Below are 14507 nucleotides of genomic sequence, written 5' to 3' on the forward strand. Positions count from 1 at the left end.
CATCACGCACTGCAAATGCTGGAGGCTTAATCAACAAAGTAAATTTACAGAGGCAGAGAACAGCCATGCCTCATCCCTCAAAACAGAGTAAAGGAGACTGATATTGATCACATATCACAATAGCCCACAAATAACCTATTAAAAGAAACACCACCTGAACTCGAATTCCTCATCAGCACTGGCTGCCCAGGGTCAACTTCATTGTAGAGAAAGACGATTCCACATATAAACAAAAGATCAGAGCAAGCCGTGGGATTTGCTCACACAAATCACAACACTGAGGACTCTGCTAACATTATTGTTTCATTGGTGTCTGTCAGCCTAGGCATACTTTGTCAGTCTGAATAAAAATATGCATAAAGCTTACAAACCCGGAGCTTCGCTATGATTTTTACCATCAGCATTAACTAGTCTTCAGAAGCTACATATAAGAAAGGGAAAAGTTCCTTTTTATGCATGATGCACATGTTGGACCTATTCAAGAAGAAACATATTGCTCCACTCTGTTGCACACCAAAGACTGCAAGAATGATAGGAGCCTCCGCCACCATGAATCTGTACAATGCAGAAAAAGTATCACCAGGACCTGATATCTTAGCTCTTGCAGCAGACATTACGGTCTCGAAGCCCTCTTGCTGTGTAACCAAGGTGCACAATGCCTCACTATCTTCATGTACTGTAGGGGTAATGTGACAGAGTCAACACATTCCTTCATCTTAGCTTTTATCTTATTAAACAGCAAATATATATTTTGACCCACACTTTTGACACCTCTGTTAAGTTAGATAGTTCCAAAGTAAAGTGAGTCAGTCACAACTGCTCCAAAACGAGAAGCTCGCAGAAGTGTGACTATACCCAACACCACTGGGTTAAAACGTATCTTCCACGATGACACTGAATACACCCAGAATACAACTGGATGATTTGTAAAAGGATTTAAAAAAAGTGAGAATGTGAAGCAGGTCAGTACACAAAAAACAATGGAGGGGGTCAGTTATAATATTTCAAAGGGCGATTTAAATTCATCATTCACATGGAAACAAGCAGGACGAAGTTTCAGAATCCTGTGCAGCCCTCATGTAGACATTGTAAAAATGAATGGTCATATTTTTCAAGAATAGGCAAGGCTCCCTCTCGGCATTTAAAATAATCTGGTCCAGGAACATGAGGGGAAAATGCCCATGTTAATATGAGTCATATTATATAATTAGCCCTGGGTCCAGATGTAGTGCCAGCACAATGATGGAAGATGAGCCCATGAACACATCTGCATATGTAATCAGCAGCCTCAATTTGATTTGTCAGCGTGATGAAGACCAAGAGCTAATTTATATAATGGATGTAGTGGAGAAGTGTGGCTCAATGGTTAGAGCGGGCAGACCTCGATGCAGAGCTCTGGCCAGGGACCAGGGTTTGATATCTGCCCCGGCAGGTCTCGGTCTCATTAATTCCCCTGACCAGATATTCTCGCCTCAGTGCCTATTCTGATCATGGGTCCCACGCTGCAACTCTGGGCAATAGCTTGCTTAGTCTCCACAACGGCCTCCACAACGCGAGGGATGCCTGGTCTGCACCATGGGGGTGCCCAGGAGTGGACACTTCACAGGGAAAGCCAGGAAGCGTTGCCTTGCGGTATTTGTACAAGCATTGGGAAACCCACTGCGGGTAGCTGTGCGCTATACAAGTACAAAAACATTTACATTTACATGTACTTCTTGTGACCCCTAGCTGTAGGTCATTCCAGGCACTGTCTCCAGTCCTGAACTTCTTACCTGCAAAACTATGTTTTGAGGGTTTGTAATTAGCTCAATGGGAGCAATGCAAGACTGCAATGCCCAGAATGAATGAAATGAGCACATACTCGGGACTGAAAACAGTGTGTACAATGACCTGGAAGGTGGTGGATCCCCTAGGTGTACTGGTGGCCCAGAATCATGAGGTGTTGAGCTGAAGTGCCCAGGAGAATTAAAGACAAACCTGACACAGATACAAAAGAAGGAACAATTAACTACTAATCTGGAAACTTCAGAAGACTACTCACAGTAAAGTTCACCCCAGCAAAACAGTAAAGAGCCTCTCACCTGAGAACCTGCAGCTGCATTATTAATGAGGTGATTGTTGGGGTTGGCGATCCAAAACGTTGAAACTGCCCTACAACAAAAATATGACCGATTATTAGCTTACATGGAATCTTCTCCTACTGAAATGAAGAACTAAAAGGAAGGCAAAATATCTATCAACATACGTGGAAACAAGACGAACTAGTATTAGTACAACCACAGTCACAAAATGGCCAGTCTGTGGGAAGCCTACCTCTGCACAGTGTTGTCATTTATTACTGATATACCTGTGCCATGAGAACTAGCCATTACAATGCAGCTGTTACCATCCGTAGCCTTTACCACGCATTGATTACAACACATGTACAGTTACCACACTTAACCTTTACCATGCTTTATTTTTTTACAACGCATATGCTTTTACCCAGAGCTTAATTTGCAAAACATTAAGTGCCAGGGCCCTGACCAGGAGGCCACTGCACCTTGCACCACCCATTGTCCCTGTCATTGCTGCCAAAGACAGGGTATCAAAACAACTACTAACCATCTCTCTCGCCTGCAAGTGTGACAGTTCAGATTATTCCTGGTTCCCAAAGCTAAAGGAATGGCTAGGGAGGCATGTAGTAGTATTTTATATTGTATTCATAAACAACCGATGTTCTGATCATCTCAAAATTAGATAAGCAGCGCCACGATGTGGCAAACTGTCTTAAGTGCCGTGTTGACAATTAAGTGCCCGTGCCAAGCACCGGAACCCACCAGCACAAATTAGGCCCTGCCTTTACCACGCATGCCTTTACAACAAGTCAACATTGTAAAGGTATGAAAGGTAAGGGCATATGCGTGTTAACAGTGCCAAAGGCACCATCGTGGTAAAGGCTCATTAGAGGAAATAGACAGACCCTTCCTCTTCACGACCTGCACCGCGCCTCAGAAGAGCTGCCTCGCCATCATGGTGAGGTATGGGGAGCTGGGCCTGGGGCAGAGGAGTAATGTTCTAGGGCTTTGGGCTGGGGTGTTTATTTTATTATTTTTTTTTAAGGACTGGGGGCCAGGAGAAGGTCGTTCAGGGGTCCAGTTTTAAGGGTTTAGGGCAGGGGCCAGGTATCTTTAAAAGGGCTGGGGGCTTGGGGGGGGGGGGGGGGGGGGGGGGGGAGGGGCATGTCGCACAGTGTCTAGTTTTAGGGCTCAGAGCCGGTGCAGGTATTATTTTACAAGGGCTGAAGGCCGGGGATTGGGGGGAGCGGCTTGCAGGGGTCCGGCTATAGATCTCAGGGAGGGGGGTGGTATTTATTTATTTTTTCAAGGCAGCTGCAGTAAAAGCCTATTCGTTGTGAAAAATGCATTGTAAACATTGTAAAGGCTTTTGTGTTGTGACGCACACACGGCAAAGGCATGCGTTGCAACAGAATGCATTATTCCATCATACATCCCTGTCCCAGCAATCTTCTGGAATTCGAGAAAGATAGAAAAGCTAACTTCTTTAGACACTACGTCAGATGAATCATGAAAGACGCAACACATCCAAATCCACTCAGAACTGGTAGTTTAATGAATAATGCATCTTCATTTACGGTTAAGTAAAATGGGCAGTTAAAATGTATAAACTTAGAAAACCACGAGGTGCTATAAATTTCTGGGTTTAAGTCCAAACATTATTATCGTAAAGATAAAACATACTTCTATCTCGGGACCCTAGGGTCAATGTTATTGCAATAGGCAAGCTGGCAAATGAATCTGAGTTGCTAAGTCTATGGCTCAGAGCTAGAAGACTGTCTCAAAGATCGTCTAAGGATTGCTAAAGGAGACTGAGTCAATTGGAGAAGAGATGCCTAAGCGGAAGTAGCACTAGCATCCAGATAGGTTTGGATGTCTGTCATTTGCCCCAGATTCTAAGGGGCACTAGACGCAGGGCTGTGTAACTTAGTGAGTCTGAGTTTCTGCAGCTGACGTTTTTAGTCAAAAAAATGTGCAAAACCCATCAACTGAATTAGCCACCACCCAAAACATGTATTGATAATTAAGATTGCCTGGGCCAGTTCTCCAATGTCTCCAGTTAGCAAGGCTACCAGCAATCTGGGTGTGTGTATCCAGTGGGCCACAAATCTGGGTGGAAGCAAGTTGATGGCTCAACAGTTTTCTCACGGACAAAGGAAGGCAGATGCTGGAGTGATTCTAACAACCACAAAGATGTGATTCTGGAGTACCACAGATAAGGGGCTGATTTCCCAAAACAAACCAGGTGCAGTAGAGATTTGCAGTCTCAAACTCAGGTAGCAGTTCGGTACTTTGAATGGTTCTTTATGTCTGGGCTGGAAGTTTCTCATGGTATTTGCAGAAAACAGTAAAAAGCAAGCCCTGTCCCTGGTAAGGTGTCCCTCTCTGTTGGGAGTGGCATGGTCTTCTCTTAAAGTCCATGTAAACATTATTTAGCCTCAATTTACTGACTTCTGAGGGCACTGGCGCCAAGCCACTATGGCCAAAATGCGATCTTTATTTAAAACTTGTTATATCCCCCCCCCCAACTACAAGGGGATTTTCACCCCTAAGATATTCTTCCTGGAAGGGTGGATGTCAGGCTAAACAGAACTGCTGAGGCCTGCTGGTATATCTGAGCTAGATGGGAAGGCTGAATTTCAACATAAAGAAAATAAAAGTGCTTTAAGAGAGATTCTTGCACATGTTCACCTGACGACTACAGTTTGCGGCAGGGACCAAGGAACAAATGGCTTGTAGGCTGTCACATTAACCGTGAATGAAGATAACCTGCAAAGAAACCGCCATCTTGTACAGACTCACACATAGTGTCTCCAGTGGCTACCAGTCATCCTGCTCATAGCTTCCTAGTCCTACACAACTTAAACTGATATGTAACTCAACACACCACACTTGTTTTCGAGAAGATAAGAGCCCCAGTTGTAGGCAAAACGTCAAATTTTAAAGGCAGCCGAATAGTAGGTAGCCTACTTCCCAGCTGTACCACTGAACTAAGGGTCAGTTGCCACCAAGTGAGAACCTAGTTTCCTTGACCTTTTGCTGGGTATACTTTGGAAGGCGCCCCTAACTGGTTGATACAACATTCTACCACCAAATGCCAAAAAGTTCTGGCACACCAGCAGTGCACTTGCAGACTGTCCGGTCCACTGGGCACAAAAAATAAGACTGTCTAGAAAAGGACAGCAAGGCAACAGAGGTTTTCCAAGCAATGCTTAACTTTGTGCTTTTACAGTGATGCTAAGAAAACAAACCATTCAAAGTTTAGCAAGACAGCAATGATTTTGCCTTGAAGCAGCACATAGTGTGTAAAAAGTATATTGCAAAATATTGACTGTTTATAATATTGATTACATTTCAGGTGCAAAACTTGCAATACGATTACCATGCCTAAATAGCTTTCTTGTCCATAGGCTCAATCATTTTTCAAATGTGAATTTCTTTTGTTCCACACATATTATGATGGCCTAATGAATAGAAATTAGAAAATTAGAAAAACTGCACACCAAAAACTGTGATAAATGGGTCCTTTGTGCATGCAGGAAGCTTGTGTTTTTACTCTAAATACAGTGTAGGAAATCGTGCTTAATCCTCACAGTCATCCCACCTGGCACGGGCTGGCTTAGGTTTGAACGCCTGCCAGATACTCACATGCAGTCTGTGGCTGGCACCGGAATATAATTTCCATACACCTTGTCTCTCATGGCAATGCACATGCTGCTATTTCGGTCTGTGGGCAGAAGAGTGCCTGGTTTGGTTACAAGTCCAAGGTTGTGGAACAGAGTATTCCTCTGTTCGATGCCATCCTCCATAAAGAAACAATGGCCCAGTGTGTCATAGCCAATTGTATCTTGAATCTGCAGGAAACATATAATATGTTATAATAAACAGACAACCACTTTTAAAGCCCCAACCACTTTCAAAGTCCCTATCAAAGAAGCATGCACATGCACTTTAGAGTAAAGTTAAACGCTTCGGTCAGAGACTGCCAGTAAAGTGCGAATTCATCAATTTTCTTGCTTAATGGTGAGAATCTTCGGCCTACAACTCATGCACACACCTGTGTATTAACACAACTTGTTATTCTACATTGAACAATAACACTCTAGCACTCCATTTACCCCTTTGTATAGGTTATGTACACATCAAGTTTAATGTGCCACATACAGCACTTACACATTTCCAGTCAGTGGAATAAAATAATCAGCAAATATGATTTCTGTATGAATACAAGCTAAAATAACTTAATTCCACGCCTTAATTTACAATGCACACTCCAGCTGAGGAATACTTTACAAACAGTGGTCATCCAGTAAAATTTTATCAGGATTAATCACCTCAATGTATCCAACAAAAAGCCTTATGTGCAAACAGTCAGATGTGTGCGAGTTGCAGCAGCAGTTCACACACACCACAAACATTCCCCCAAGCCAACATGGCAGCAGCTTCCGTGCATGTGAAGCACCAGAACCCCAGCTGACTCATGTGCAAGGAGCTGTGCATCTATGTGCTGGGCATTTCACCGAGGGAACTTACCAGCAACCCGTTTGTCGCATGAACAGTGACGCATCTGGAGAAGCTGTGGTGAATTGCGAGCCCCTTCACGTATGTTCTCGAACTGTACCCGCCCTTCTCATCGACGTCACCGCAGAGGTGGAAATGAACCGGATAGCGACCCAGGACCTGCTGGCCCATGTTCTTGAGCTCCACGTTAGAGAGATGGGCGGATGTAAAATTCTTTAACATCTGTGAAGTATTGCAATGATGATTAATGAAATGAGTAATGACAATGTCATAATTCAACTTTATGAAGCTTATGAACAAACTACGTAGGACATCACATCAAACTTCACAACCCACAATAAGTCCAACTGAGTGGGGCGTGTGCTTTCGGCGTGCCTGACTCCTATGACACCATAAACCATTCTTCTCTGTTATCCACTCTTTTGATCTTGGGTATCTTTAACTGCCTACTTCTGACTTTTCTGCTCTACATGTGTTTCTTCTTTATTTTCTGCTTATCCGATTTGTGAGTCATTGGCAGCTTTGTTAGGCTTTCGAGAGCTGGGCCTGCAGTTCACATGTCAAAATGCCTTTTAATAGCTTTGCTACTGTGAGATGTCAGTGTTAACTGAGGCTTTCACAGAAAATCCATAAGCCCTCCACACCCCAAACAATGGTTCCCAGGCTACCTTCAATGTGGACCCTGTTCTTGGGACCAGATGTTGGCTGGGGACAAAACACAAATTTGGTTCTTTTTTTAAATATAAAAACATTTTTTCAAGAAAACAATTCCTTCGTTCATGGCAAGATTTACGGAATGAACTTCAACACATAAGGGCTAAGAATTCAGAAAAGTTCTTAAGCTGGATGAAAGGCAGAGGAGCATGGGCACTGTTCAATGCCCCAATGTTCAACACATCTTCCCTTCCAGTCATGAACTGAATGGGATTAACTGGGCAGGGTCCCACTTTGCATTTTGATCAGGTTGCACAGTACTTTAGCACAGAGAAGCATTGCTATTAATAACTCCTTCCGTGTCAGTATTGAGGATATGAAGTTTCTAAAACAACAGTACTCTGCTGCCAGGGACCGAAGCTTACTAAACCCCTCGGAGTGGGGAGTTTAAAACCGCACTGCGATTTTATCTGTTAACTTCTTCATATTTCACACATTTTGACTTCCCTTCTAGGGCTGAGGATGCTTTACTGGCTTCTCGGTCTTGACACCCTAGTTTTCAATGCCATTTCACCCAAATTCTTTTTCTACATTTTCAAAGCTGTGTGCGTCTGTCTGTCTGTCTTGCCTGCAACCGGTCACATCGGTGCAGCAAATGGGTACAAGTCCCGTGCAAAATGTGCGCAGTAATACTCCAACTCTTATGTACGCAAGAAAGAAGAAACACTGTTGAGTTACATTTATTCATGTGTTTTGCGATTACGCCTTTTTCAAAACAAACTTGCCACTTTAGCTCAGCTGGTCAGCTGGTTGTACCACGTGACCATACAAATAGACAAAAGTGTAAATCGTTCGAAAATTGTCAGAGCAACAATTATTCTTTTCATCATAAATGGACATATATTCGAATTTCGTCTGTTAATGTGATGTACATGATAAATATATACAATATATGCCCATATATATATATATATAGTTTTTTTTTGCCTGCTTTTGTTTCCAAAAAAGCAGCAATTTCAAAGCTTATACTTGATAGGAAGAATGTTGTAACCATCATTTTTTCCAGCCAATGGTAACCTAGACTCTGCCTCTATTCCTTCCTACAGCTAATTAGTCTTTTGTCTAAACACAGAATGTCCTTCTTAATGCAGCAAAACGGGGGGTTCCAGCTGAGCAACCCAATTAAACATTGGTTTTCTTTTCACTGAAAACAACCAACCACGTCACAGTTGACTCATTCTTTTCAAAAAGTATTTTCCTGCTTGGAAATAAGCAACAAAACGACATCAAAATAAGAATATAGTATAAATCAAGCATAGTAATGTGCAACATGTACTGTGGTCCATCAGGGCCGGACTGGGAACCAGAACCGGCCCTGGCAAAGTGCTCGGCCGGACCTCCTCCCCCCCTCCGGGAGGAGAGGGGAGGGGGAGAGGTGCGATCGCACTCTGTGACAGGGCCGGTTTTCGGCCGTTTTTGTTACGGGGCCGTTTTTGCAGCATAACAGCCCTGTAACAACAAGCATTGGAAATGCAATAGGTCTCACATTAGTAAAGTTTGAGCTATTGGTATTGTAAATGACACTTTTTTTATTTGTGTTGGTTTTGAAAGTAGCAAAATTAATAGGTTTGTCAGTTACAATGTCAATAGTTTTAACTTTTGCAAATGTGACACCTATAGCATTTGTAATGCAATGTGTGTTGTATTTACCCCCCACGCACCCAACAAAAAATATTAATAATCCGCCCCTTACTGACCCCCACCAGAGAAAAACAGACGTAAGTCACTCCCCGTCGTAAAGGCGCAAATAGTCACGGTGCATCAGCAAGGCGCGGGGGTAGGTGAGGAGACAGGAAACGGCGGGCGGAGGGTATGAGGGGAGGACGAGGTGCCCAATGAAGGGCGAGGGTGAAGTGGAATGATCTGTGGAGGAAGGGGGTGGCAGGAAATATTCACAGAGTGCGCGAAAGGAGGAAGAAGGCGCTGCGAGGGGATGGGTGGAAGAGACGACAGTGACTTCAAGAGGAGGAAAAAGTGGAAAAAGAAAGAGAGGGCTGAGGCAGGAAGAGGCGAGCAGAGGGCTAGCTTTCAGTGCACAGCTGATGCAGTGACACTCGGATTAGCGTTTAGTGGTGAGCACAAGAAGGAAATCTAATTATAAGACGTAGAAAAAATCCATGGACGCTACCTGAATTGCTAATGCCACGCTTAGCACTCATAATTTTCTAAACTCAAAAGCAGAAGGGACGAGTTTTAGATGGATGAACTCCTCCATATAGGTATCTCCAAACAATCTAGTAAAACATATACACATCACAGAGCTATGGCAGTCCTAGAAAGTCCTAAGCCGGCGGTGGACATGGGGTAAGTATTTAGTGCGGCCAAGATATGGGGAGCCTCCAAGTATCCTGCCCCTTGCACTGGAATCCTAATGCTGTGCAGTAATAATTAAACTACAGGGGCAGGTCCAAAAACTCGCTAACCAACTCTGTAATGGCCAACACAAAGTGAGGAACAAAAAATCATAACTTGAAACTTATCCACGCTGCAATTGCAATCTCCCAATGTTCACTGATATATGCCTATGTATACTTACTCTAACTAAGTGTCTATAATAAATGTGTACAGGGCCAAGCAGCGCACAACCTTTTCTTCCACCCGTATCGAGTGGGTCAATTATCGATATCCAAAAATGAATGGCAAGGAATACACATGTCTAAATCCATTACTACTAAGGGCAGACAGTCATCTTAAGACTTGCTTAGCCAAAGAGGCTGCACCTACAACACTTCACCTCGTGGAAACGCTCCTTACCTCGTGTGCAAGCTGTATACAGGGCCCCCGAGATCAGCTTTGTCAGACATGGCTCCATGGGCCAGCCCACTGAAATACCCGGAACAATAAGCTCCATAGATGTACAAGTGCCGCTTAGCTGTACTCCTAAAGATATTATCATCATGGTGGCCATCTTTGAAAAGGTGAAAACCGAGACAAACTCCAGCACTGTCTTCAAAAGCGGGAGAAAGCGTAAATAATAATAAACCGGGAGATCTGCAGCCTCCTAGCCTGGAGAACGGGAAGACGGAGGGCATTTCTGTGGGGAGGGGGGTGGAGAAATGCGACACGGCGGGCAGGGGAGGGGAGGGGGCGGAGCGGGGAGAGGGAACAGACGGAGGGAAGGCAGATAAGGGGAGGGGGGAGGAGAAATGCGACACGGCGGGCAGGGGAGGGGGCGGAGCGGGGGCCTGGAGTGCGAGGGGTTTGAACATATGGCTGGGGAGTTGCAAAGACCGTAACACGGCGGGCAGGGGAGGGGGCGGAGCGGGGAGAGGGGAGAGGTGCGACACGGCAGGCAGGGGAGGAGAGTAGGAGGAGGAGGAGGAGGGGGGAGGAGAGTAGGGGAGGCACGGCCTAGCGGCCGTGCAATCAAGAAGTGAGGGGGCGGAGCTGGGGGAGGCAGTGAGAGAGAGAGTAGGCAAGGCAGGCGGCTGGGGGCATGTGCACGCGCTTTTAAGCTCAATGCGCATGCGCATTGAGCTTAAATTTCTCGTGCACTGCAAGGAATCGCCACGATTCCTTGCAAGTTGGTTAAAGAGTGGATAAGCCCCCATAGTCTCGCTTGCTCGATGCGCATGCGCATCGACAGGCGAGACCTAAAAACGGCCCCAGGGGCCCAAAACCGGCCCCAACCATGCGGCCCACCGGGGAATTGCCCGGTGCCCTCAACGGCCAGTCCGGGCCTGTGGTCCATTGATCCGCCTGTGTGTTCTGCTGATATTGACAAATCACTCTCCCTGTGGCTTCAGGGTTAATTTGACACTACAACCGCGAAACTCTGCTTTTAAGAGTTCTTAATAATGGGTAAAAATGAATTAGCTCAAACCTTAATATGTCCACCAAATGTGTCATAATTGAAAAACTGGCACTGATTGTTGCCGTAGCAGGATGTTTCGGTCTCTCCTTGGATAAGGATGTTCCTCGTGAGATCTCCGACTTCAGCTCTCATGTCCACCCCATCAGTGATATCTCCCATGTGAAGGAATTGAGGCTTTTCTATATGGGATCAAGATGAGATTAATTTAGGCATCATTATAGCACTAAAAACCGTGTTAGTTCAACCATCATTTGGCATAAGGACATAATATTTAACATGGATTTCTTTCTCACAGACACTAGGCAACAATGTACCACAAACGTGGCATACGTTTTTTTGTCTCAAAGCGACAAGATTGTACAGGGTTCATCGAAGTTTATGCTTGCAAAGCAAATCTATGTAACCTACTTTTGGCTTCAGAATATTTGCAAAACATATTCAGGTCCCCCCCAGATTTATTCCCGCATCCTGTATATAAGGCCATCTGCAGGTCAAACATGAGGACCCATACACCGAGGGTATGCTACTTTTAGGCCAAAGTAATGTAATTCAGCAAAGAACAATCCATATGCTGGGCATGGTTCAAGTTTGCTGTTAGCCGGAGCATTTGATGGTTCTTTTTTTTAAATAATCTATTTTGAATCGCTAAACATTTTCAAAGCTGGTTTAGAAGGTTTAAAAATAACATGTTTAAATAATTTGCTTCATAATCTCCAGGGTGACTTCAGGGTTCAGAAAAGTGGAGTGCTTTGTTTTAATATGTTCATACTTACATTTTTTTACTTTTTTTATGCAACTATCTTGATCAACACATCTAAAACATTTCAAATGTGTTGAGCGTTCATTAAAATGGTACACATTAAAAAAAAAACATTTAAACACTACATATAGAAGAAATCTTATTATAAATTGACAGGAGAAATTCAGACAGTTAACTTAGTTTTGCTTATGTTAATTCAGATTAACTTGGTACAAAAAAAAGAATGAGTTTTAATGCTCTGTCACCGAAACCCTGTTGACCCTTCCAAATTTAACAGAAAACAGAGCGTCCACGCGTTACAGTTTTTTCCACAGAGCATATCTCACACCTTGTAAAATTCTAGGAATATTTGGAATGCGAGAGGTGAGATGCCTCAATTGTTTGTTAAAGGGGGGCCAAGATATGGTTTGGAGTTGCCCTGAGTTAGAGATTTTTGGAGGAGGTCATGCATTGTCTCGCAGAAGTCTGTCTCGCACTGTTTATTTATCAAAAAAACAATTACCCCTATTACACAAGTTCATTAACATGGTACACATTTAAAAAAAAATTTTTTAAAACACTACATATAGAAGAAATCTTATAAATTGACAGGAGAAATTCAGACAGTTAATTTAGTCTTGCTTATGTTAATTCAGATTAATTTGGTACAACAGAGGGCATGAGTTTTAATTCTCTGTCACCGAAACACTGTTGACCCTTCCAAATTTAACAGAAAACAGAGCGTCCACGCGTTTCGGTTTTCTCCACAGAGCATATCTTACACCTTGTAAAATTCTACGAATATTTGGAATGCAAGAGGTGAGATGCCTCAGATGTTTGTTAAAGGGGGCCAAGATATGGTTTGGAGTTGCCCTGAGTTAAGAGACTTTTTGGAGGAGGTCATGCATTGTCTCGCAGAAGTCACAGAGAGGAAGATGACCAGTACTCCTATAGCCTACTTGCTGGGTGGCTTTCCCCACCCCAATAAACTTAAAATAACAAGAAATTAATAGACTTAGCTTTGGTCCTTGCTAAGAAGGAGATTACCCTGAAATGGAAAGAATCGGCAAGTCCGCAGGTATATCGGAGGCGAGAGGTTATGATTCAATGGGCATCGTACAAAGGCATGGTATTATTCTAGAAAGCCCAAAAGGGACACACTGTATCTGATGACACCTGGACTTGGGATAAGTTGATGGAATACCTGGGATATTCGAATACGGAGTCTCCTGAGAACTCCATACTTTCAGAGCAAGGGCAAGTAGACGACCCAGTGTGTTCATGTTCCTTGAAAAAGACTACTCAATACTGTTCTGTACTATTGTGGTGAACATTGCTTACTGATATGCTGAATTAATTGCTGTATTGCTGTTTTGCTTCATTGCGGTGTGGAGGGGGCGAAGGATGGCGGGGATAGTTTTCTTTTCATTTGTATTTCAGTTTGCAGGAAGCATGTGCTGACAGAGCTGATAGTGCTGATATCTATCGTACACAGTTGCTCTTGAACGTTTGGACTGCGTGTTCAATTATTTAATTGAAGAGGAATTAACTTACTGATGTGTGTATGATGTAAACAACTTTGGGATTGTCATATCTCTGATCACGACAGCCATAAATTAATATAATGTTTGTTAAAAAAGGTTTATCCTCAAACCCTGCATGAACCCATCACCCCCTGCACCTATGTTGTACACCATGGATAGTAGAGATATTCCAGAATACCTCCCTGTGGTTGTAATGCTCTGTATGCCTCTTCCTTCATCAGCTGCAAGAAACAGCCACCCAACATAATATGTCTAGGCGTCAACCCTCGTTTTACCCTAGGTTGCAGCACACAAGTAACAGACTATGTGAAGCCCTGGACTAGTAGATCCTATACAGCCTAATTTTAGTGTTTTAGAAACAAATATAACACAATTAACTCTTGGAAGAGGAATCCAAGAGAGCAGTCTGAATGTGAGTGTCTCTCACGAGATTAAAAAAAACACACAATCACATTAAAAATCAGTACCATCTCACAGAAGCCAAACATAGGGCTCAGCGTCACCTATAATGGTTGCGCAGAAGCAGTATTCCAAACATCAAAGGTAAAGCAATGGTGATTAACAACAGAAAGGTGAATCTATAGTATTATTTCATAAATTGTCAACTACTTGAGTAGCACTGCAATGTGAGAGACTTTCTATAGATGCCTTGCTCATTCCCTCTGTCTGCATCTCAGACAACTCACTTCATGCTTGCTATTGCAACACGTTAGAAAGCCTGATGCACAAAGCATCCTCTGACAGTAGCGGTGTCTTACCCCTGTCTTCAGTATATCTTTGCCATTAATTTACAGGCCTGATTCACTATGCATCTTCTATGATTTTTTGTTTATTATTCCAAATGTAGGTGTAAACTTCTGTGTTCTAATTAATTACCAAAGTAAAACATGTCAACTCATGGGGAAAAACTTTGTAAATCTGGTATCTTAATTAGCATGACTCAATTTTGGAAATGTATGATCATGTTACAAACCGAGTTACCCAACGAGGCAACGAGAAACTACGTACCCCTCTCCAGTAAATGATGAGGGATTGCACAACATGCATGTCTCTTGTCATAGTCTAAGGCAATGCTGGGTAAGTTACCCGGCACGCAGTATGATGGATCTGAAATAATA

At 43.4% G+C, this 14507-nt stretch overlaps 1 protein-coding gene across 1 annotated transcript in view; it reads right to left on the reverse strand.

Annotated features, from left to right (window-relative positions):
• The window catches only part of CEMIP2 (cell migration inducing hyaluronidase 2), a 336915-nt gene that overhangs the window by 169963 nt on the left and 152445 nt on the right, over window positions 1–14507 (reverse strand). Inside the window, exons 7-10 of the mRNA XM_086961256.1 lie at window positions 11116–11285; window positions 6591–6800; window positions 5706–5911; window positions 2082–2151 (exon numbers count right to left, since the gene is read on the reverse strand). Coding sequence (XP_086817382.1) covers window positions 2082–2151; window positions 5706–5911; window positions 6591–6800; window positions 11116–11285 — 656 coding nt within the window. The remainder of the gene's footprint in view (window positions 1–2081; window positions 2152–5705; window positions 5912–6590; window positions 6801–11115; window positions 11286–14507) is intronic.

This window comes from Lissotriton vulgaris, chromosome 3_1, assembly GCF_964263255.1.
Source record: "Lissotriton vulgaris chromosome 3_1, aLisVul1.2, whole genome shotgun sequence".
Lineage (NCBI taxonomy): Eukaryota > Metazoa > Chordata > Amphibia > Caudata > Salamandridae > Lissotriton > Lissotriton vulgaris.